The 23,833-nt window shown below is 42.3% G+C and overlaps 8 protein-coding genes and 1 pseudogene across 27 annotated transcripts in view; 3 read left to right on the forward strand and 6 right to left on the reverse strand.

Moving 5' to 3' along the window:
• Window positions 1–30: 30 nt before the first annotated feature.
• Window positions 31–1,313, reverse strand: LOC135439204 (zinc carboxypeptidase A 1-like; annotated as a pseudogene).
• A 500-nt stretch (window positions 1,314–1,813) lies between these two features.
• On the reverse strand, window positions 1,814–3,143 carry LOC135439236 (zinc carboxypeptidase A 1-like). The gene has a single exon (XM_064697915.1). It carries the CDS (start codon window positions 3,124–3,126, stop codon window positions 1,846–1,848), a length of 1,281 nt encoding a protein of 426 aa, XP_064553985.1. The 5' UTR covers window positions 3,127–3,143; the 3' UTR covers window positions 1,814–1,845.
• A 1,546-nt stretch (window positions 3,144–4,689) lies between these two features.
• ppk18 (pickpocket 18) lies at window positions 4,690–9,991 on the forward strand. Its single transcript, XM_064697631.1, has 8 exons — window positions 4,690–4,890; window positions 4,972–5,178; window positions 7,181–7,549; window positions 7,613–7,763; window positions 8,081–8,274; window positions 8,326–8,646; window positions 8,706–8,815; window positions 9,372–9,991. Exons 1-8 carry the CDS (start codon window positions 4,772–4,774, stop codon window positions 9,605–9,607), a joined length of 1,707 nt encoding a protein of 568 aa, XP_064553701.1. The 5' UTR covers window positions 4,690–4,771; the 3' UTR covers window positions 9,608–9,991.
• On the reverse strand, window positions 5,165–6,498 carry LOC135439024 (zinc carboxypeptidase A 1-like). The gene has a single exon (XM_064697624.1). It carries the CDS (start codon window positions 6,481–6,483, stop codon window positions 5,203–5,205), a length of 1,281 nt encoding a protein of 426 aa, XP_064553694.1. The 5' UTR covers window positions 6,484–6,498; the 3' UTR covers window positions 5,165–5,202.
• Window positions 9,623–11,489, reverse strand: und (methionyl aminopeptidase und). The gene is made up of 3 exons (XM_064697623.1): window positions 11,250–11,489; window positions 10,307–11,128; window positions 9,623–10,238 (listed from the first exon to the last, which is right to left on the reverse strand). Exons 1-3 carry the CDS (start codon window positions 11,368–11,370, stop codon window positions 9,811–9,813), a joined length of 1,371 nt encoding a protein of 456 aa, XP_064553693.1. The 5' UTR covers window positions 11,371–11,489; the 3' UTR covers window positions 9,623–9,810.
• A 246-nt stretch (window positions 11,490–11,735) lies between these two features.
• Window positions 11,736–13,013, forward strand: Taf11 (TATA-box binding protein associated factor 11). 3 transcript variants are annotated; one of them, XM_064697628.1, is made up of 4 exons: window positions 11,736–12,017; window positions 12,071–12,255; window positions 12,312–12,472; window positions 12,523–13,013. In XM_064697628.1, the coding sequence occupies exons 1-3, from the start codon at window positions 11,773–11,775 to the stop codon at window positions 12,446–12,448; spliced, it is 567 nt and encodes a 188-aa protein (XP_064553698.1). In that variant the 5' UTR covers window positions 11,736–11,772; the 3' UTR covers window positions 12,449–12,472; window positions 12,523–13,013. The 3 variants fall into 3 exon arrangements, with proteins under 3 accessions (XP_064553698.1, XP_064553697.1, XP_064553696.1); XM_064697627.1 differs by having other exon boundaries at window positions 12,535–13,013; XM_064697626.1 differs by having other exon boundaries at window positions 12,312–12,542.
• On the reverse strand, window positions 12,485–16,827 carry zf30C (zinc finger protein 30C). Of its 2 annotated transcripts, none has more exons than XM_064697620.1 (5): window positions 16,718–16,827; window positions 15,181–15,545; window positions 14,929–15,115; window positions 13,406–14,865; window positions 12,485–12,977 (listed from the first exon to the last, which is right to left on the reverse strand). In XM_064697620.1, exons 2-5 carry the CDS (start codon window positions 15,514–15,516, stop codon window positions 12,543–12,545), a joined length of 2,418 nt encoding a protein of 805 aa, XP_064553690.1. In that variant the 5' UTR covers window positions 15,517–15,545; window positions 16,718–16,827; the 3' UTR covers window positions 12,485–12,542. The 2 variants fall into 2 exon arrangements, with proteins under 2 accessions (XP_064553690.1, XP_064553689.1); XM_064697619.1 differs by lacking the exon at window positions 16,718–16,827 and adding an exon at window positions 15,715–15,856.
• Nckx30C overlaps window positions 15,824–23,833 on the forward strand; it is a 63,168-nt gene continuing 55,158 nt past the window's right edge. For 15 of the 16 annotated variants that reach the window (XR_010437968.1, XR_010437969.1, XR_010437970.1 and 12 more), the window contains exon 1: window positions 15,826–15,961. The gene's annotated coding sequence lies outside the window, so the exon portion shown is untranslated. Of the gene's footprint in view, window positions 15,962–23,833 lie in introns of all 16 variants that reach the window. The other variant, XM_064697606.1, reaches the window with a different exon arrangement.
• Window positions 16,470–23,338, reverse strand: LOC135439022 (lipase 3). 2 transcript variants are annotated; one of them, XM_064697622.1, is made up of 5 exons: window positions 23,180–23,338; window positions 21,025–21,513; window positions 20,552–20,881; window positions 17,193–17,921; window positions 16,470–17,133 (listed from the first exon to the last, which is right to left on the reverse strand). In XM_064697622.1, the coding sequence occupies exons 3-5, from the start codon at window positions 20,792–20,794 to the stop codon at window positions 16,729–16,731; spliced, it is 1,377 nt and encodes a 458-aa protein (XP_064553692.1). In that variant the 5' UTR covers window positions 20,795–20,881; window positions 21,025–21,513; window positions 23,180–23,338; the 3' UTR covers window positions 16,470–16,728. The 2 variants fall into 2 exon arrangements, with proteins under 2 accessions (XP_064553692.1, XP_064553691.1); XM_064697621.1 differs by having other exon boundaries at window positions 20,552–20,896.

The raw sequence follows: 23,833 nt of genomic DNA on the forward strand, positions 1-23,833 counted from the left end.
GATTTTGTGAATCGTTTATTGCGCAAATTTTTAATCAAAATAGCCCAACTTCTTGACCTTACCAACCATGGCAATAATGGAGTCCAAAACCTCCTCGCTGGCGGGAATAATCTGTGCAGCGGGCAGCTTAACACCAGTAAAGAGAGAATTTCGAGTGGGACGCAGTTCGTAGCAAAAGGCCATGCTGTGCGCATGGCACAGTTCCATAGGCCCAGTCAACGCTGGCTCCTGCGGCAGGGTAGATTGCATCATAAACTTTGCCACCAGTGTATTTCGTGTTGTAGCGCTGAGAGACAGCGGCAATGGAAGCATTAAACACCTGCTGGAAATCCTTTATATTATCAGGCAGTTCGCCATTTTGTCCATAAGGATAAAGCAGATACTGAGATTATGCGTGGAAGGACACATAGAGCTGAATCTTGCCTTTCAGCGAGGCAATGTAGTTGGATAGTGAGAAGATCTCGATCTCAATGAATGCCGAGGGACCAGCATATGTATTGGTGCACGGATCGTCGCTGGAGCCGACCTCGTTCCAGTGGAAGCCCGATTGGGATCAGCACCGAAGCAGCTGCCGTATGGAGTACGAGTCTTACGCCACATGCGATCCGTGGTGTGGGTGTAGACGAAGCCATCGGGATTGGCATGGGGAAAGACGTACCAGTTATAGTTATCCGCCAAATCCTTGATGGACTCCAAGTCTGAGGTAAGAAGCTGATTGATGATGAAGGTCGTGGCTGCAGGGGCGATCTATTCGCATCCGTGTATGCCCGCCTCCAGGAAAATACCAGGTTTTTCTCTGAGGCTCTTGGAGATCTTGACACCCAAAATTGAGCGTCCCTGATAGGTCTTTCCCCCCTCAATCAATGTGACTACATGTGGGTACTGCTTAGCGAGAGATACCATCCAGCTGTACGTATCGTCCAGCTCATAGTACTGCACCCAGTTGTAATCTTCGGTGGCACGTCCCTTGATGGCCACTTTCTCATCGATGTTATCCATTGACTTTTGGAAATCCTTGGATTGGTTAGTTCATATTTAATCTCAGCCTTTCCCAACAGCTCCAGCAGATCAGGCACCTTGTGTGGGGCAACAACCATCTGAACATCAGCTCCAACAATGTGAACCCCATCCAGGAACAAGATGGAGTCAGTGGATCCCTCCAGCTGCTTAAGCACCGCCAGTTGCTCGGCATTCTCTGCATTGGCCTTGTATAGGCGGTAATTGTCGTAGCGGACACGCTCCGCCTGAGCCAATCCAAACGTGGCCAAAAAGCCAAACAGGGCGAAGAGAAGCGACTTATTCAGCGACATGGTGGTCGTTGATATAAACAATACGATTTCGCGTGGTTGGTTTATATAGTCGATGGGTTTTGGACATAACGTCTGTGATAAGCGCTGATAAGTCAATTAGCCAAATCTTATTTATAACCAATTCTTCGGAATACAATTAATTGAGTTATCTGCGTACACGCACAGATTCAATTGTTTGAATATAAATACTTGTAAACGTCTAAGAAATTACTAACATTGTGTAGGTTTCTTTCGCAAGAGCTTCTTTTTGAGTAGAATTTGAAGACTTAAATGGCACACTTCGGTCTAATGTGTCCATACATAAACCCGAAGCTAGTTCCAGAAAACAAGCTATTATTTATAACGAGGGGAAAATATGGAGTTCTATATCAACTTTCCGAAATCTCAAATAACCAACGACGCCAATGCTCCAACACGGTTCTTCAAATCAAGGGTGTTAACGTCCCGTTTTCAACTCTTGCTTCATTCCACGGGTATGTAACCTACTTTTCTGCACCCATACATTTAAAATATGGGACGTTTATTTTGCAAATCTTTAATTAAAGTAGCCCAACTTCTTGACTTCACCAACCATGGCGATAATGGAGTCCAACACTTCCTCGCTTGCTGGTATGATCTGTTCAGCGGGAAGCTTGAAACCAGTAAGGATGGAATTGGAAGAGGGACGCAGCTCATAGCAGAAGGACATGCGCACATCCTGAGTTCCATAGGCCCAATCAACGCTGGCACCTGCAGCAGGATAGATGGCATCATATATGTTGCCACCAGTGTATTTTGTGTTGTAGCGCTGGGCTACGCCCGCAATAGAAGCATTAAACACCTGCTGGAAGTCCTTTACATTGTCAGGCAAATCGCCGGTGTGACCATAAGGATACAGAAGGTACTGCGAGTAAGCGTGGAAAGAAACATAAAGTTGAATCTTATCCTTTATCGAGGCTATGTAGTTGGACAACGAAGCAGTCTCAATCTCAGAGAAGGCCGACGGTCCGGCATAAGTATCAGAGCAGGGATCGTCGCTGGCACCGATCTCGTTCCAGTGGAAGCCCCAGTTACGATTAGGATCAGCACCGAAGCAGCTGCCGTATGGAGTGCGAGTCTTACGCCACATGCGGTCCGTGGTGTGCGTGTAGACAAAGCCATCGGGATTGGCATGGGGAAAGACGTACCAGTTATAGTTATTCGCCAAATCCTCGATAGACTCTACTTCTGAGGTAAGAAGCTGATTGATTATGAAGGTCGCGGCCGCTGGGGCAATCCACTCGCGGGCATGAATTCCAGCCTCCAAGAAAATGCCAGGCTTCTCGCTGAGGCTCTTGGAGATCTTGACACCCAAAATTGAGCGTCCTTGATAGGTCTTTCCACCTTCAACCAGCGTGACAACATGTGGGTACTGCTTAGCGAGAGATACCATCCAGGTGTACGTATCGTCCAGCTCATAGTACTGCACCCAGTTGTAATCTTCGGTGGCACGTCCCTTGATGGCCACTTTCTCATCGATCTCATCCATGGACTTTTGGAAATCCTTAGTCAGCATATCATATTTGATTTCTGCCTTGCCCAGAATCTCCAATAGATCGGGCACCTTGTGAGGAGCAACAACCATCTGGACATCAGCTCCAACAATGTGAACTCCATCCAAGAACTTGATGGAATCCGTAGATCCCTCCAGTTGCTTGAGAACAGCCAGTTGCTCGGCGTTCTGTGCATTGGCCTTGTATAGGCGGTAATTGTCGTAGCGGACACGCTCCGCCTGAGCCAATCCAAACGTGGCCAAAAAGCCAAACAGGGCGAAGAGAAGCGACTTGTTCAGCAACATGGTGGTCGTTGATATAAACAATACGATTTCGCGTGGTTAGTTTATATAGTCGATGGGGTTTTGGACATAACGTCTGTGATAAGAGCTGATAAGTCATTTAGCCAAATCTTATTTATAACCCTTGGGATTAAATCGTCAATGTTTGGAGACATAAATAAAAGAGTTATCTGCGTCTAAGCCCTTATCAATATTTTGATTGTCAATATTTTTTAAAGAAATTAACAACTTTTTTGTAGATTTCATAAAAATCAAGAGTTCCTTTTAAACTACTCATAAACCACGTGGGTTTAACCCTGTATTATTGAGTGACTGGCAGTCTATAAATTGAATACTAGCCAAGGAACGCTAACGTAACGAATTTTAGACCCTAAGTACCCTAAAGTTACAGTGGGAAAGTGAAAAGTTGAATGAAGTCTTTTCAGATACTATTCGGATGGTAGATTGTAGAATAAATGATAGGCCTTTGGAATGGTAGATTGTAGAATAAATGATAGTCCTCTGGAAGACTAAAACTATTAATGTTTCCGAAATGCCTAGGGTCTGATTGTAAATAAGTCTTGATTTTTGAACCGATTAAGTATAAATAATGGGTATGAAAAGGTTCAGTATGACCAAGATGTCTCATATAGTCGCTTCTGCTTTCAGAAACATCGGGATTGCCTATAAAGTGTACAAAACAATGTCTTCTGAAGAATAGATTAAGATGAACGACCAAGTTTTATAATAGGATATGTTTTTATACCCTTGCAGACCGGTCGAAAGTATTTGTATGGAACAAATTTTTTTTTTTCAAGATATCTTAACCAAAATCGGCATTTATTAGTTTTACTATGCTCCCTCCGACTACCATATCATATAGCTGCTATAGGAACGATCGGTCTAAAATTAAGTTGTATGGAAAACTTCTTGCTTTTCCAAGATATCTTAACGATACTCGGCATTAACTATTTTCCTTGTGCTTCTTAGACACGGCAGCGCACTATGAGCATTATGAAAAGGTTCTGTCTGCAAGGGTATTTAATCTTCGGCGTGCCGAAGATAGCCCTTCTTCCTCGTTCAGTTTGACGAAGCTGAGTGTGAGCGGTTGGATGCAGCTGAGAAATTAAAGGAAGGTATAATTACGCCCTTCACCAGTTAAAATCTGGGCGTACAAAGTGAAGGAGATTTGTTATTATTCCTTGATAACTCTCAAAGATTCAGTCAGAGTAAAAGGCCTTATCAGTCTGCGAAAACTTATAAAGTCTGATTAGGCGCACTGATAAGGAATCTTTTTGTTTTTTTTCATTCTGGCCGTTCAGCTTTTCACTATTTTTTTATTCATCTTCTCATAGTATGGCCAACTACTGTTGTGGATTTTTATTCCTTTACACTCAGGAATCAGGAATTATTTGGGAACGACCATTTCCCTAAATGGTAAATGAGTACTCAAGTTTGAAGAAATTGCAAAATGTGCCACAGGGTCAATATTTAGGTTAACTCAAACCCTATTTAAGTACATCAATCATTCTGGCCCATCATATTTTGACAGCAACTGTCCTGCCATGACATATTCCAATTGGACGTGTTCTGATTGATGAGCTAAGCCAACCAGAGTCGGTTCCATAAGGTGATTGGTAACTTGCTGCCATTTAGTAAAGACATCAACATGGCTCAAATAACTGAAGTGGAGTCCAACTATCGGAAACTCTTTAAAGATTTTCTGCGCAGTAGCTATATTAGTGGATTACAACCTCTGCTGCTGCACTCGCCCGTGCAATACGCCAAGTGAGCAGAAATTCATCTACATCTCCCTTTTGGTAAACAAACTTACTTATCTATTTAACGAACTTATCTATCTATTGACAGAGCCCTCTGGGTGGGGTTCCTCGCTGTTATTGTTGTCTGGACACACATCGTTATCATCAATCTAACCCTCGAGTACATTGACCAACCCACTGAAATCCACATGGCACCCAATCTGGTGCACGTGTCCAACAGCCCCTTTCCCGCTGTGGGTGTCTGCAGCTCCAATATGATCAGCAGACGCCTAATGCAAAGCTATGCTTCCAAAATGTGAGTCGTTTATTGCGCAAATCTTTAATCAAAATAGCCCAACTTCTTGACCTCGCCAACCATGGCAGTAATGGAGTCCAAGAGCTCCTCGCTGGCGGGTATGATCTGTGTAGCGGGCAGCTTGAAGCCGGTCACATAGGAGTTGGAGGAGGGACGCAGCTCATAGCAGAAGGACATGCGCACATCCTGAGCGCCATAGGCCCAATCAGTGCTGGACCCTGCGGCAGGGTAGATTGCATCATAGACGTTGCCACCAGTGTATTTCGTGTTGTAGCGCTGAGAGACTGCAGCAGTTGCTGCTTTGAAGACCTGCTGGAAGTCCTTGACATTTTCAGGCAAGGAATTGGTATGGCCATAGGGATATAGGAGGTACTGCGAGTAGGCATGGAAGGACACATAGAGCTGAATCTTGCCCTTAAGCGAGGCAATGTAGTTGGACAGCGACAAAGTCTCAATCTCAGAGAAGGCCGAGGGTCCGGCATAGGTGTCAGAGCAGGCGCTGTTGCTGGCGCCCACCTCATTCCAGTGGAAGCCCCAGTTGCGGTTAGGATCAGCGCCAAAGCAGCTGCCATAGGGTGTGCGGGTCTTGCGCCACAGACGATCATTGGTGTGGGTGTAGACAAAGCCATCGGGATTGGCATGGGGAAAGACGTACCAGTTGTAATTGTCACCCAACTGCTTAACGGATTCCACGTCCGAGGTCAGAAGTTGATTGATGATGTAAGTGGCGGCCGCAGGGGCAATCCACTCGCGTGCATGAATACCAGCCTCAATGAAGATGCCGGGCTTCTCGGCGCCGCTCTTGGAAATTTTTACGCCCAAAATAGAACGGCCCTGATAGGTTTTGCCGCCCTCAATCAATGTAACAATCTGAGGATATTGTTTGGCCAATGACTGCAACCAGGCATAGGTATCATCCAGTTCATAGTACTGCACCCAGTTGTACTCGGCGCTGGCGCGACCCTTGGCGGCAACTTTTTCCTCAATCTCATCCATGGACTGTTGGAAATCCTTAGACTGTAGTTCATATTTAATCTCAGCCTTTCCCAGCAGCTCCAGCAGATCAGGCACCTTGTGTGGGGCAACAACCATCTGGACATCAGCTCCAACAATGTGAACCCCATCCAGAAACATGATGGAATCCGTAGATCCCTCCAGTTGCTTGAGAACAGCCAGTTGATCGGCGTTCTGTGCATTGGCCTTGTATAGGCGGTAATTGTCGTAGCGGACACGCTCCGCCTGACCCAATCCAATCGTGGCCAATAGGCCCAAGAGGGCGAAAAGAAGCGACTTGTTCAGCGACATGGTTGCCGTTGGTATGAAGAATTCGCAGTCGTGTGGTGCGCTTTTATAGGCTTTGGTTTGCTTGCCCTGGAACATGTCTCTGATACAGACATTGCTGATAAGTCAATTGGTCAAATCTTATTTATAGTCCTTAGACTTTGTGAATGATATTTTAGAATTGAAACAATCTAATATAATCTAGGTAATGCACTTATCAGAGAACATCTCGATTGTAAATCAATCCAACGTGACGTAAACCGAAAATTGCAAGTCTTGAATTAAAATTTCGAAACTTGCCAGTCATAAAGAACTTGGGCTTACCGTAACTGCAGCCCGATCAGACATATATGAAAGCGTCTGGAATGCTAAAGTCTAACTATTCCTGAGAGACAGCTCTCTGACGAGTCGTTTATACACTGCCAGAGGGTACTATAATTTTGTCATTAAATATATTATATTACCCTATATAGATATATATGTATATGTTTTTGATCGGCTGTAAAGTAAACAGGGCATAGATCATGTTTATTGCAGACAGTCGGAGTCGCTAGGATCGTATCACCATATTATAGAGGGGCAACCATAGGTTGACAGCGTATTTAAAGTGCAGTAACCCGAAGATAACTAACTATGTTCTACTGGATTTGCCTTGGGTTTACCAAGAATCCAATTGAAATTCACACTCAGCTAGCATGCTAATGTCCCACCCGATTCACAGTTATCAGCACCAGTCCATGCACAAAACATCAGTTGGCAATGGCAGCCGCTACGTCCCGTTAGATGCGGACAATTTGGCGCGCCGCCTGCTGGTGCTGACCAACTTCTACCTGAATGCGCACGACGAGGCGCCGTTGGACGTCGCCGAATTGGGTCAGCTTCACTGGCTGCTCAATAGCTACTATAATGGCAGCGGGTACTCGGTGCATGATATATTGAGAGAGTTGTCGCCCGACTGCGGCGACCTGGTGCTGCGTGGGATCATCTATGGCGCGCCCGTCAACACGAGTCAACTGTTTCTCAAGCGGTCAACAACGGCGAGTGTGTGCTGCATATTTAACTATAGACGACCCAGCTATTCCCAGTACCCGTGAGTAATAATAATAATAATACACTATAAAAGGCATCTTTTACCTGTTTGGTCTTTATGCAGCTCTCAGCGTGCTCAAGATGACGCTGAAATGTCTGCACTGCCGCAGGTGGTCTTTGAATCGAACTCCATACTTAATGGCATACAGTTTGTGTTGCAGGATATAAAAGAGGATGATTTAACAGAAAGATATCTCAGCAACACGGCATTTCGGGTATATTAAGCACTTTTTGTTTTTAAACCGCACAACAATTTATAAATACACACTTAGCAAAAAGCACTTTCCGATTAACAGCGCCAAAATTAACAGAAACGATATCGATTAATTTGACAATCAATGTTAAATTGTACCTTTTTCCCTATGGTTGGTATTCATAATATCCCAAAGAAGGATTTTTCTAGCAATAACGTAAAGCACTTATCGATTAACTATTGCGATATCGTTTCTGTTAACACTTCCATCGATGCAAGACGTTACGCTTTAACCTTTACCTTATGTAAATTTAATATATAAACTTATTTACCTTGCAGCTTATGATATTTCCACAGGAAGATTATGCTACTGTACAATCCAATAAACATGGCGAACTGCTCGTCGATCATCATACAATTGTAGAGGTGCCCATACAGCCCAAGTTTTTCGACTCCAGCATCGCGGTGCGCGGTGTAACCCCACAAATACGTCGCTGTTACTTTCCTGAGGAGGGCAGGCAGCTGTTGAATCAGTGAGTGTATGGAATTCCTGTAGCCTAGCGAATATTATTCTTGCCTTACAGATCCTACTACTCTTTGGATGAGTGCATCCTGCTCTGTCGCATTGAGAGCATGGTGCAGCATTGCGGTTGCGTCTCCTCGCCCATGGCCGGCACCGCACGCAATGTGAGCTACTGCACGCTTCTGGACTTGCCGTGCCTGATGAAATGGCGTAACATTTGGTATGGCTACAATGAGTATCCCTATGTGCAGGAAGATGCCGCCAGCGTATCACAATGCCTCCATTGCCTGCCCACCTGCGACGGCGTCAACTTTGAGATTATCAGCAATGTGGCGCCGCTGCGTAAAAGCTACAATTCATCGGGTTATTATCGTGGTTTACTGTATGTACTTAGTTGTTAGAGTTACCTTTGAGTTTATGTTGATCTTCTGCTTATTCCAGCAAGGGCCTGAACAACGATCGTCCTTTGTCCATTATAAAATTGTTCTTCAAGTTGCGTTTTGCGCAGGCCACACAAATGGATATGGTTGGCGATTGGGTTGTGCTGCTCAGTTGAGTTCAATGATTTACTTATAAGGAACTACTATTAAGCTATTTATTAATAATTATACTATGTTAAGAGTTCATATTGAACTCAAAGGTAGTGATCTGAGATCTTATAAAGTATCTGTCCGTCGGCATAAATAAGTCTACTTTATAGACTAGTCAAATTTAGAACGTTTTTGGTATAGAAAACCATTGAAATACCATCTTAAATGCCAAAATAACTTATTGAGGAATCAAATCGTGGTGTATGCTATAGGAAGCACAGAAGCGTGTTTAGGAGCTGGTTACAGGGCATTCCCTAGTCGAACATTCTCAACTAGATGCTATTAAAGCTCTTAATAGCCTTAATGTAAATTAATTAATATTTATACAATTTGTAAGCTTAAAGCTCAAATGCGTTTAGCTATTTTTACACTCAAATGCAAGCATTAAGCGATGCAAATTGTTCTATATTACAATCATATTAGCTGAAAGCTCAGAGCTTGTGCTATCTATATATGCCAATGCAATATTTATAAAAGTATGTCTAATCGCATTGCTTACTGTTCCATTTCTTTGTAGATCGCTTTGGTGGCATTTTATCGCTGATGTATGGCTTCAGCATTATCAGTTATATTGAAATTCTTTATTATCTAACAGGCAAATGGTTTGTCTTCTACTACAGGGCATACAAAAGTCCCAAGGAGAGCAGCAAAACCAATGATCTGAATAAGTCACTGAACTGGAACGAGTTGATGCCCCGTGGCATAGAGTGGTTCCGGCATCAGGAATTACGAAAGCAGCCGTCACAAAAATAATATTGTTGCAGAACATTTTCGCTTATGTGAATTGCTTAACACAATTGCACAGTATATTGAAATCGCTTTACGCTTACTCTCTCGCACACAAAAATTCAACAATCGCATGAACTTATAGAAATTAAACTGTAGTTAATGTTAATGTAATGCATGCTACAAATGTAATGCCGTTTAAACGATTCATGTTCGATATAATCATGATTTTAATAATCATCACCGCGCGATACCACCTCCTTGCATGTGGGTCGCAATATGATGGTGTGCTCATACTGGGCCGTATAGCAGCCCTTGGTGTCGCACAGAGGCGGATAGGCCTCAACAATGCCCTTGTCGCATAGATCCTTAAGTGCCATTTGATATTTGGTGGCACCGGCGCGATCTAGCCAGCGCTTGCAAAAGGCCAACGTTCCGAAATGCTTGTTAATGGTGCCCAGCAGCTGTTTGGATGACTGCAGGCGGAGGGGCACAAATGGTAAATCAAAGTTTTTCATATAATGCGAACAGTCCATGTCGTCGTGCACCAGGCCCCGACCTGTGGAGCCGAAGGTTTCAATAGCATAGAACTCATCCTCCTCCATACGTGTGGACTCGCCGCCCTTGACAATAGGCACAGTTTTTCCAGCATGAATGCCTGCAGGAAAGCAAATGGAAATACGTTAGATGTGACCCTACGTAACGGAAACTCGTATTCTCGCTTACGGTACGGGCTAATGGAGTGTCCATTCAGATTACGAATAGCCTTGATGGGGTAGGTCTTGCCTTCCAATTCAATTTCGTATGATTCCATCACCTCCTGAATGGCTGTGCCCACATCACATAGACGCACATCAATGCCCGCCTCCTTAATGCCCGTATTGGTCGCCTCCTTGACGGCCTGCAGCAGCTTATCGTACTTATTGTTAAATGTCAGCGTGAAGGCGCAATCAATGATGCGTCCCTTGATGTGAGTACCAAAATCAATCTTACAAACATCATCGTACTGAAGCACCGTGGTGTCGCCCGCATTGGGCGTGTAATGGGCAGCGCAATGGTTAAGCGAGCAGCCGGTTGGAAAAGCCAAACCAGCCTCCAGTCCGTTCTCGCCAATTAGCCGACGTGCGGTATTTTCCAGTTCCTCGCATATCTGTATCATGGTCATGCCGGGCTTGATATACTTTTGCATATACTGACGAGTCTGGCGATGTGCCTCGGCCGCTTGACGCAGCTCCATATAGATGTCATTATTCATGCGATCCAATGCACGTTTCTCCTCGGACGAAAAGCGATCCTTGGCCGTGCGATCGTCCGGCAGATCCTTTGGCGTAGGGTGCTCCATAATCTGACCCTCGGGATAGTCGCCATTGGCATAGAGTTCTGAAATGGGTATGGTGGGTGGATCTGTTTGACCGCTGCCGGCTTTTTTGCCCTTGTTCTTCTTCTTGGCGGGCGCAGCCGCTGTGGCCGTTGGCGCCCTTTTCTCAACGTCGCCATTAGTAGTTGCCTCCGGTTCGCCACCCTCGGCGACCTTTTTAGCTGCGGCTTCTATATTTTTTTTAATGCATATAGGAATTGCGCATGTGAAATACATATATACAGCCAAACATACATATTTATATATATATATGCATATGTAAATGTATGGCGAAATACTTAGGTCACTCACCTTGTCGCAGCTTTTTATTGTTCGGCTTTGGCTTCTTTTGTTTTTTGGCATCGTCGCCGGCTGCGGTTACAGCAACTTCAGTTGCGGCCGCCTCAACTTTTAATGTTTCCACTGCGGACATATTTATGTATTTGCGAAAATTATAAAATACACTTGCGGCTACTGAGCAATAATGGCGATGAAAGGAGAGCACGAGGTTAGCGATGTGTTGCTAGCCAAAAACACGATACATATAAGCTAAACGAATATTTCTATCGTAAGTTTGTGATAACATTAAATTTTAATTTTGCGTAAAGCGGCCAACTAGATTGTAGTTTTTATGGTTTAAGAACTACTGATTCCTAGGCATAAATATATTTAAATTAAATATTCTTTAAATAAAATTGCCTCTAACAAACTTTTAAGTACGATATCGATATATCATTCACAATCATCTTAAGCAGTGTTGAACAATGTCTGTGCGGAGTCTACCGATAAATGGTGGTGGCTGTTCGATTATTTTAAGCTGTTTACTTTTAGCGAAATGGATGAAATTCTGTTTCCAACGCAAAATTCACTAAGTGACAACGATGATGTCGATTTAAAGTTCTTTAACACAGCCACCGAAAGCCGGAAAGATAGTGAGACATCCGACACGGCAGAGGGCAATGATGCCGATAGCAAGGATGCCAAAGCAGATGCTGATGCGGACGGTGACTCCGGCGAGCCCTCTCAAAAGAAACTAAAAACCAAAAAGGAGCTCGAGGAGGAGGAACGAGAACGCATGCAGTAAGTGCTGCATAAACCAATGCCACAGTAGCATATTAAGTAATTAATTTCAGGGTGCTGGTGTCCAACTTCACAGAAGAGCAGCTAGATCGGTATGAGATGTATCGCCGATCCGCCTTTCCCAAAGCCGCGGTCAAGCGTCTTATGCAGACCATAACCGGCTGCTCGGTCTCACAAAATGTGGTCATAGCAATGTCTGGCATAGCGAAGGTGTTTGTGGGCGAGGTCGTGGAAGAGGGTAAGCGGTAGTTACAGCAGTTAGGAAAGCTTTAATCAATCCCCATTGACTTGCAGCTCTGGACGTGATGGAGCAACAGGGCGAATCGGGCGCACTGCAGCCCAAGTTTATACGCGAGGCCGTGCGACGCCTGCGAAGCAAAGGACGAATGCCCATTGGACGCTTCCAGCAACCCTACTTTAGACTAAACTAAACAGTAGGATTAAGTTTGTAGCTCGTAAGTTAAAAATTTAGTCAATATACAAAAGCGTCTTTATTCGTTTAAAGTGTAACCGCTAGAACCTAAACTAATCGTGTGCTCGTGCCTCCGCCTGCATGGTCTGCAGCACAATATGCGGAACCAGATGCGAGGAGGCATAGTTGAGTGGCACTGTGGCCAGCGGCGCGCTGCCATCGGAAGGAAAGTTGAGCTCCTGCGCCATGGGCATATCCCGATCGATCACATCTTGGGCAATCAGGGTTTTTGTCTCCTCATACTCCATGCCCGCCTCTGGCTTGGCGCCCATCAGCAGCTTGCCCCGCTGCACGCCCATATATTGCGTCGCCTTGGCATTTAGCGGCAACTGGCCGCAGGTGTCCGCATGCACCTTGCGATGTGCCTGCAGGTTTGAGATGCAAGTGAAGCGCTTGCCGCAATTATTGCAAAGGAAACGTTTAATGCCCGTGTGTACAGTCATGTGCGTCAACAGACTCTCACGGTACGGATACTCCTTGGGACAGAGCTGTAAAAGAGCGTATAAAAAAAAAGTTAAAGTAAACTGGAAAGTGAGGAGTTTTTCATGAGGGTAAGTGTACCTTATTTAACTATAATTAAGCTTTATATTCAGACTTTATAGACCAGCAGGATTTAAGCAGGTCTTACTATTATACTTTGGTAAGATTTACCTTTAAAGCAGGCCTCAGCTTTAACCGACATCAGAATTAACAGTTCGGCTAAGCTTTAACAGCAGACGGTAACATTTCTAGCAAGGTTTAATTTAACAGCAGATATTAACGTCAACAGCAGGGCTTAACGATAAACTTTAGCAGACATAACAATTAATAGAAGGCTTTGCCATTATTAGCAGACTGACGTTGGAAACAGACTTTAACTTTTAACAGCTGACTAGCATTAATAGCACACTTCAGCATTTCCTACAATTATACTCACATGGCACTTGTAAGGCTTGTAGTCCGTGTGGCGCGTCTTCAGATGCGACTTGTACTGCGCCTTTACCTTGAAGGTCTTGCCGCACTTGTCGCACTGGTAGGGCGTCTCCGACTGATGGAGCAGCATGTGCGTCTTCAATATGCCCGCCGTGGAAAGCCGCTTGCAGCAGACACTGCACTCATAGAGCGGCACACGGCCGCACTCGGAGCGCACATGATCCGAGAGCGAGGTGCGGCCGGTGAACTTTTTGCCACATTTATCGCAGATCAGATTGCGCGGCAGATTACGGGGCTCCTTGCGGGCATGATAGTTCTTCTCGTGGTTCTTGAGGCTATCATGCCCAGTCATATACTTGTCGCACTTCTCACAGTAGAGCAGCTCCTTGTGCTTCTGGTGTGCGTGCTGGGTGGCCTGTTCCTTGCTGGCGAAGAACAGATTGCAGTAGCAGGGGCACTTGTGGGTGAGATTGCCATCCTGGCCGTGCACCTTCATGTGGGTCTCCAGGCGCTTCTCCACTAAATAGATTTTGCTGCATATTTTGCACTTGAAGACCTCTTCGTCCAGTTTGGCGTGCGCATCCGCATCCTTGAACAGCTCCTTGATGGCCTGCTCGTTGAGCTTGTGATCGTCGCGCAGATGCTTCTCGTATGGCTTGCGTATGTGATAGATTTTAACACAGTGCGGACACTTCCAGGTTCTTTCCATTTTACTCAACATTTTCAGGCGCTCCTTCAGCTCCTTTTTGGTTATTTTGGCCACGCGTCGTGGTCCTGTTGAGGACGTCGTCTCCTCCGACATGGGCGAAGTCGTGGCATTGCGTTTGCGATATTTTCGCTTAACACTGGATTTGGTCAGCGGACGCAGCTGCTCCGCTTCGTCGTCTTCCTCGGCGCTGTCTGGCTCGGTTTCGCGCAGCGCCAGCACATCCTCCTCCATGTGCTCGGCGCCATTGTGCTTGGCCATGGGCACTGCGGCAATCTCATCCAGTATGCCCGTTGCATGCTCCACTTTGAGATTCTCAAAGGGCTTCAGGCTCTCGTCCGTGCTGAGCAGCACATCGAGCAGCTTGTCTTTCTCATTGCTATATATGTCGAGGCCGTTGCCCTCCATCTTGACAAAGGCACTGGCATCCTGGTACTCAAAGTCCGGATCTATGGCCTCCTCTTTGACCAGCGCCGGAGTGGGTAGCTTAAACTGCACCGCATCGGGCTCCTCATCGCTATTGTTGGGCTCAAAGTCAGGATATTCCTCGTCTGAATCGCTCAGCTCCTGGCTGCTAATGAACTCCTGTTTCAGCTTGACAGGCGCCTGGACTTTCAGCCTGCTGGCGAGCGGCACATCATCCTCACTATCCTCCGAGGGCGGCGCAACCGGCGGACCTTTCTTGGGCCTGCCGCGTTTGCGCTTGACGACCTTCTGCTGAGCGTGCTCGGCGGGTACTGTCTCTGCTGCAGCGGGCACTGCAAGAGAAAGTGATTAGAATTGGCCAAAGCTTTGGGGAATTTAGCAGCTGGAGCACCCACAGGGCTGGCGATTTGTGCGCGGCAACTGACGACCGCAGCTGTCGGGACGCTTGAGTTGATGCTTGGCCAAGGTGGAGGGGCAGGAGAAGCGCATGGCGCAGCATTTGCACTCCACGGGCAACGCGTTGTCGTGCTCGGAATGATGTTTCAGGCTGCTCTCACGATCCGCAAAGCATTTGCCGCAAATCTGCAAAGGGCACAGGTGAAACTTGGAATTGGCAACAGCTACACATCATCAGCCCAGCTACGCACCTCACACTTGAACGGCTTCTCGATGGCATCTAGGCACACATTGAACTTGCGATCCTGATGCGCCTCCTCGATGTGCGCATCGTGCTCCGCCTCGCTGCCAAATATAACATTGCCGTCCACGCACAGGCGACAGATGTAGGCGCTGTGCGTGCTCTTCACATGCTCCTTCAGCTCCTCCTCGTGGCAATAGTGGATGTCGCAGTAGCGGCACTGAAAGCCGCCCGGCGGTTCGTGTTTCTTTACATGCTTTACGTAGCCGGCGAGCGAAATGAGCGCCTTGTTGCAGACGGGGCAGTGAAGCTTCGGTACGCCGTCCGTGGTAATCTCCACTAGCATTTTTTGTCCTACACTTATCGATTGGGAAGCTGTAAAAGGTAGTTCACATTTTTGATGTTGATTTACATTGCCAAAAATTGTGAATATTAAATTGCTGTATTTGCACGCAGCCCTGGTTTAGTACGCAAAACGAATAAGGTGGGGGTACACAGCGTCGCGGCTTAGACACAAATATAATTGTTTTTCACCATTACCTACCCATTTTGGATATGGAATTTGTATTAAACAACTACATGTGAACTAATCTCGTGCGAAAATCAAATCAAATGCAACCGAATTGTACGGGTTTTTTGTTTTTGTTTCGGTGATTTTACGCACACCGTATTTGTTGTTGTGCAGCAGCACTGTGAAAAAATTTAACTACTTGCGTTATACACTCAGCGAATACATATTAGAGATGAGCGATATTCGGTTAACTGCTACTTTTCACTGGTACTATCTACAGGTAAGTCACAGTTGAGGAAATTCCTAAATATTTAGCAATACATTTTAATAATTATAAAAAAGAGGTGAAAAAAATCAAAATGTGGTGAAAATACTGTTTCTATTTGCCTTAAAATAACTGTTTATACTGAAAGCGAATGGCAGTGTTAAGTATGAGAGCTGTTAGGCAGGAGGCAAACTGTCAACGGGTTAAGTTGAAAGAGTCTAGCTGTTAACTGCAGCCGTTTCTGTTAAGTGGGCTATCGATTCCCCTGATAATAACATTTGACCTTCTGGCGGCAATTTAAAAAATATGTTATGTGTATGGCAGCGTATATTCAAAAGTACTGAATTATCATACTCTATTTTGAGAGTTATATCATTTGCTAGCTAGGTAGATGTTAAAAAGGCCCATATTGTTTTAACTGACTAATCTATTGAATGCGGGAGTTTTCTGTTAACAACAGAGTTGGAGTTTAATGACTATCGATAATAAGCTATCGTAAATTTCCTACTAATAATAACATTAGTTTGGCGGTGTTTTTAAAAAACAAATATGTATCGTATATTTTATAGCGTACTAAGATCTAAATTATATTTACTAGAAGCATTTCACAAACCTTTTGCAACTTAAACATTAACATTACCAAATATATCACGCACATGCTCATGTCTAACCATATTATTTACACGTATTTACATTCTGAGTACCCTTCTTGGATTTGGCTAAGCTTTTTTTTTTTTGTTTTTGTTTTTTTATATACTTGGGACCGCTTACTTATATATTAGTTAGAAACTCATGTCCGTGTCGTGATCGATGTCATAACTGTGCATTTTATCCATTATTCTATTATTTATCACTTCTTTGACATTGACAGACCACAGAAAGTCATAATGATTCCAGTCTTTGTAGGGCACCCTATAGAGATCCGCGCAGGGGAGCAATGTGGCCAAATACTCAACATCCTCCACAGCGGACATATAGTCATTTTCACTGTAGTACATATTTACACAGCTATTGATATTTTGAACATTATATGATGGCGGCTCGGCCTGTTGATAGATAATCTCATTCTTTTCCTTGCCATGGTCATACTGTCGAAAATCGCCCGATGTGTATAGCTGTAGATAGTGTATAATTTGTGTGGTGGAAGCGCCAGCCGGATGTGTCTCACAAACGTCTGTCAATAGGGTCTGAAATTTGCTTGAAATAGTTAAAATTCTAGTTTCCAGTAAGGATTGCTTCTACTTACATGATTTAGATGTCTGGTGCCCCATCCGCCAATAAAATCCAGCAGTCCGGAGCACAAAAACTTGAGCATTGAACCCACAGAGCAGACATGCTCACACATGATCTTCTGTATGCTAGTAATGGGCAACAATTCCATGTTGCCCAATACCCAGGTGAGGAACGAGGGCGAGCCCAGAAATATCCCGCCTAGCTTGGACAGAATGAACGAATGATTCCGCATGTAGGCAATCGGCGCCAGCAAATGCACAGAGCGCACCTTCTCATTGTACCAGGGCAACGAGGACATCAGCACAAAGTATGTGGTTGTGCCCTGGGAATGTGCCACAAAGTGCAGCGATTTGCTGTTGCTCACGTCCAGGGCATAGTCCAGCATGGCAGCCAGATCATAGACGCCAATCTCATGCCAGCTGAACTTCCAGAAATCCGATGTATCCGGATGTATGTGCTTATGCTGTCGCGAGTACGTATTGCCACGCGCATTGCCCAGCCACACATCGTACCCGGCATCGGCGAACATGTAGGCCAGCGATGTCTCCGGCCCATTGATGATCCAATCATCCGAGGCGCACAGAATGCCATGCTGCAAAAATACCACAGGCTTCTGCTGCGTTTCATTCAGTTGCTGCCTCTTCGGGGAGGTGGGTATGCGATAAATAGTGAGAATATAGTCATCGGGCGTATGCACCGTGTGCTCCTCCACGGGATAGTTGTGATTCGTTATGAGAGTGGCCTGCAAAAAAACCGAACATGATTATTCAGAAGAGGTTTTAAATAACTATAATTGACTTTAATTTAATCATGTATAATATTTATGTAGAAATGTGTATAGTACTTGATTCCAAAGGTCTCTTGTAGACCTAGACAGACACATTTTATTTGATTTATTAATTTTTTTTTTGCGAAATCTTTAATTTGATAACTAATATTAGCATTTTAGTAATTAACATATTCAATCATTTCGCACTATCTACAACACTTAATGCATGACCCATATAAAACTTTCCCAAGCTTTTTATTTGGCAAGCCAGACAAAAATTAATTAATGATCACACCACTTTTTTTTTTTTCCTGCGTGTTTATTAATAATTTTATAGCAAACAAATGGCTCACCCTAGCATTACGGGATATTTGGAAAACTAAATCAGTATCAAAGTTCAAGTGTATATTTTGTTTAGATGCTAAAATATATTTCCCAGGTGGGCGTTGCGATTAGATGGTCTTAAGTCACTTTATCAAAATCAAGAAAAACAAGAAAATAAACGTTTGTTATTGTTGCAAGCGTGTTCTCTCCCGCTCTCTCGCGCGCTTTTGTGCTTCGACAACAAAGGCGTGCATGTGAAAGCTTAACGAAACTTTTCGTTCAGTAGCGAACGCATCACCCACCAGCAACAACAACGACAACGGATGGCAAAGTCCAAGCACAAGAAGCGCGTCATCGGTAAAACTTTGCCAGCGGCAGCGCGTCGTGTGCCGTTCATTGGTGTGAGGGGCGTGGCAAAAGTTTTGCAAGCAAAGCTTTGTCACGATCATGGGGGGTGGCGGAAGCGAGGTTATGTTTGTGCTTGTCACAGTTTGTACTTCAACTCTCTTATCAGCCGGAGCACAACTATTGAGCACAATCAGCTGATGTGCGTAGCTGTTTTTGTTGTTAATCGGGTGATCGCAGCTGCTTTATAAACGAATACGTAGCACACATAAACAAGCACACATATAAAACTATGTACACTTAGCGAAAAATATCAATAGTTAACTAGGCCAGCCTATTGAACGAAATTTCTATTTCATTAATTTTTGCAATTCCAAAATTTATAAACAAGTACAGTTATTTCTTAATCCATTCCATCTTCTTCTTATTTTCTTTGATGAAACATAATTATGATCCTTGATGATACACAACTGCTATTAAAATATTTAATTGCAGATTTGTTTTCAGATTTTTTCTAAGTGTATTCACTTAATTTTGCATTTCTGCGCTTGCCTTTAAAATAATCTTTTCATTCTTTAATCATGTTCCGCTGATATTTTAACTAATCAGGCAAGTGCACGGAAGAGAGGCCAAATTAATACGACAAAATGCCCAATATATATGAACCCATAAGTGGGGTAATTATGATTTGTTATTGTTTTACTTTGACACGCGCTGGTTTCTAGAGCTTTTACCATGTGAATTGGAACAACCTTCAAAAAATGTTATCAGCCATACATAATTTTAAAGCGGGGCCCTTTTGACTGATATAGGAGCATGACATAAATTATTCTATTATCGCCCGATCAAAGTTAAAAGTTTGCCAGGTTTTCCAGTTATCGCTCAGGATATTAATGCTTATCTAACAGCAACTATAATTACTCATCATTTAATGAGCTAAACTCATTATCTTTAGCTCATTAGAGCAGTTTAAAAATATAGTATACATGTTTATAGATTATAATCGGTAGTCACAATCATTCAATGCACTTGAACATACTGGTCATTCCGTGTTTTTTTTTCTTTCTTTTTATTGAGCCTGTTGATATGTGTCAGTTTATATTTGCCATAGTTTTTTTCGCAAGTTTTTTTATTAATCCCAAACCAAAGTCCAAAATTATTGTGACTGAGTGTCGAATATCTTATCGTACAAACGAAATTTGTTTTATTGATTCCCAACTGTCTGACACATGTTAAGCTCCATGATAAGGTCTAGATCCTATTCAAAAATCGGATGTTGCTGAATTTGCCCAGTAAAATTAAGATTGATAAAAAACGGTTGAGATTTATGTGCAAGAATAAAAAGGGCACGTAGTTGTACTGCTCGCAGATAATAGATAATGTTATTTACCAGCTAAGCTATTTAATCACATTTTTAGATTTTGTTGAAGAGATACATATTACAGATTACAAAAGAGATATTTTTGACCAAAGAAGTTTTATATTTGACAATTCTATCAAATATTAAAATACTTGGGAAGGTGTTATTAGCTAGTTCCAGTTCAACTGAACTTATAAACTGAACTTATGAACTGAACTGAACTTAAAGCATGCATATGCTTTAAGTTTTGTTAAAGATCTTACTAAAAACTAAGGCTGTTTCGGTTTGAAGCTTACGCCTAACTAATATTTTACGTAACAATTCGCAACTGGTTTAAGCGCTGAGTAGGCTAAGTTACGTACTTCAACTTTTAGGGCTTATTAAATAAATGTAACTAACTTTATGACTCCGGCCTGGGCAAGTGTGTCTAAAAGCAATGGGATAAATATAAAATATCAAGTATACGCACGGCTGGATACTTTCAACTCTTAAATAAAGACATTACCCAATAGTCGATTGGCAAATACTTGTAGTCTTGGTAGTTGTTGGCCAACTAACTAACTTACTAACTTACCGTCACTTTGAGGCCATCCACCGGATCGATTTGGCCGCTTATGAGCTGCAACAGCAGCAGCGCCAATACCAACATATGAAACATTTTGTTGTTGTAATTGTTGCTGTTGCTGCTGACACGTCTTGTTGTTGTTGTTTTTGTTGTTGCTGCTGCTGCTGCTGTTGCTGTTGTTGTTGTTGCTGTTGTCGTTGGTTGTTGCATTTTTATGCACATAATGTAATGGCAACTCTTGATATTTCGCATCCAAGACTGACCCACTTGCCGAATATGTTGTAAAGCCCCGTTGTGGACAACTGCCACGCGGCCTGCCCCGTTACTCGTGGCAATAAACTGTACGAAAAAAAACTAAAAAAATAAAATAAAATTAAATAAAATATATGAAAATTTAGATATAGATTGTTTAATAAAAATGTAAACTTGTTTTTTTTGTCTTTTCGTTTCATAATTAAGTTGATTGCTACGATTTTACTTACACTTTCTGTTTCGAAGTTGTATTTGTTGATAGGTTTTTTCTTGTAATATTGTTGTGCTTCAATTGCAGGGTATATATGTGTGGAGTGCTGCTTAATCAGCAATGAGTTGATGTTTCAAGACTTCAAGTGATCTTTTTAGCATATATATATAGATATATATAAATATATGCTTGTCCTTATATTGATTTACTTTGTTATTAATTATGCGTAATAACAATAATTGCGCTCAATCATATATATATACGCCTTGGCTTGATTTTTTTCTCGAGGATTTCGCGATTTGCCTATTTTTATTGTAATTCTAATTATTTTATTGCCCAAGGGCACTTCGTATGCGTTTGTGTGCGAGTGTATCTGTGTGTGTGTGTGTGTGTGTGCTGGTGATTAACTTCAGGAAATTTGTACTTTCACGAAAATACTGAGCTCGGCAGCTGATTAGACTTTTTGTGACGTCAATGTCTGCTCGCTTTTCTTGAATCGCAGGAAAACCTATAAATATATATATATACATATATGTACATTTTTATAAAAATAATATTCAATCAGTTCGACGATATGTAAAAAATAAACATGTTAAAGATATATAAATATTAGATTAAAATATTCGCAAGGAAATATTTCTTTTGTTTATTTAATATATTCTTCGAAAAGTATATAGAACTCTCATTTAGTTCATTTAAATTAGTTGCAAAAAGGAAAATTGTTTTTCTTTACGCGTGACCAGCTCACATTTTTTTGGTGCAACATTTTACTGTGATTAAAATTTGGTTAAAAGTATAATCATTTAATAAAATAATTCGTTGAGTTCTGACGTAAAAGCAAAAGCATAAATATACATATCAAAAGCTTAATCATCGCAAATATAAGAATATCGCTTTGGGGCTTCGTTCTAGAAATGCATTCTCAATTATAATTGATTATTATTAGGGCATAGAAAAAAGTGTTTACAAATCGTGTCTGTGGGTGCAGTTTATATATAGGGTTTATTGAATGGGTCAACAAGCTCCAAGTCTAGTAAAAACAAAGTAATTAGCAATCAATCATTGCCCATCAGATGATATACATACATATATTCTATGTATTTACATTGTTCATATTTTGCGAAAATGCAATTCTTTTTGATCTTGTATGTATATATATAATGTCCACTAAGGCGCAGATTCATTAAGTCATAGCAGCTTGGAGAGCAAAGTTTATTAATATCAATAATTAATGTGTGCAACGTTAAGTATACGCCAGGTTCACCATTGAACCCTAAACCTAATTTTGTAGAACAAGAATAATTGATTTTAAGTGGAAAAAAATTACATAAACTCCCCGAGAATACAACTTTTTCAAACGTAAATATAAATTTTTATAAAAAAAAGACAATTCATTTTAAAAACTAATATAAATAGAACACAATTTTAAAACTTTTTGTCACTTGAAAAAGGTTGTACAATTTTAATATATTTCCTTCTGTTTGGAACAAACAATTTTTTTTTATTTTAATTATTTTCTTTAATGTATTTATGATTATTTCAATTTTATCAATTATATTTATGCCTATTAAAATTTATAAATTTAATTAAATCCTTTAGGGTAGCTTTCTTTAAGCAATTAAGCTGTTGACAAAGAGAAATTAAGAAAAAATAGACTTTTGGTTTTTGACAACTATTTAGTTTTTACAGATTTCGGTAACAACTTTATTGAAAACAACTTTTTTTTTGCATTAAGACAAAAATCTCTTTGAACCATGCGCAGATTTCACTTTGCGGCGATCGTGATGAAGTAATTCGAACTTGAACCGTGATTATGGAAAGTTTACTTGGGACTTAAAGTTTGTTAAAGAAAGAGATGATCCTAAGTCCGGGATAATAATATGTCATCAAATTTGGAACTCAATTAATTAACTTATATTTTTGTTTCTGATTTAATTGCCAAATAATGATCTTTTTAACGCATAATATATGCCAAATGAGGTAAGCTTTTATTAATGGGCGCTGCTCAATCGATCGCTCAATCAAACGATTGATTTACAGTTTATACACATGTGTGTATATATGTACAAATGAATATCTTGAGCGATTGGCACTGGCTCGCACAGACATATCCACTTGTGATTTGTTGCTTTAGCCATATGCGAAAAGTTGAATGAAATCTGTTCGGCACTCACTTGAAATTCAAAATCAAAACAATTTTCCACGACAGAAAATTGTTGTTGCTTATGCATATAAATGTTTTTTGTTTTTGTTTCTAACTGAAATTTTTAATTTTTCAATTTATTTATAGATTGTTGCCGTTTGCCGCGTGTTGTCAGCGCGTCAATTTCCAAACTAAAACTAGCTTAGAGCCGCGGCCAGTTTGTCTGCCCAGAGCGCAAAAGCTGGGCGGCGGTCTGGTCAAAAAGCTTCTGGCAATCGTGTTGCCGGCGATCATCGTCTGTGAGCGCAAAAGCTTTCTTTCGCTCGCATGACGGAAGCGGCGACGTCGCATGTAAACGGCAACAGCTGTTGTTGTTGTCTTTGTAGTTGTTATTAGCACATACTCTTGCTGCGGCTGTTGCTTCTTTTGCAATTTCTAGAATGTTGTTTGTAAACAATGCGATTTGCCGCATAGCTGCACGCGGCGTAGCGAATAGTTGCCCAAAATGAAGACTGCGCGAGCGGGTCAAGTTCAACGCGAACCGGTTCTCTCTCTCTCTTTTTCTTGGCGCTTCTCTTCTTTTTCTTCGCCCACTCGTTTTGCTTGCTCGGTTCAAAGCTCGATATCGAAAATTTGACGTTTGTAATAAAAGCGCTTCGCGAATCTCAAGGTCATTTGCGTAATT

This window comes from Drosophila montana, unplaced genomic scaffold, assembly GCF_035044405.1.
Source record: "Drosophila montana isolate Dmon_TW-CO22-7 unplaced genomic scaffold, ASM3504440v1 contig_402_1, whole genome shotgun sequence".
Taxonomy (NCBI): domain Eukaryota; kingdom Metazoa; phylum Arthropoda; class Insecta; order Diptera; family Drosophilidae; genus Drosophila; species Drosophila montana.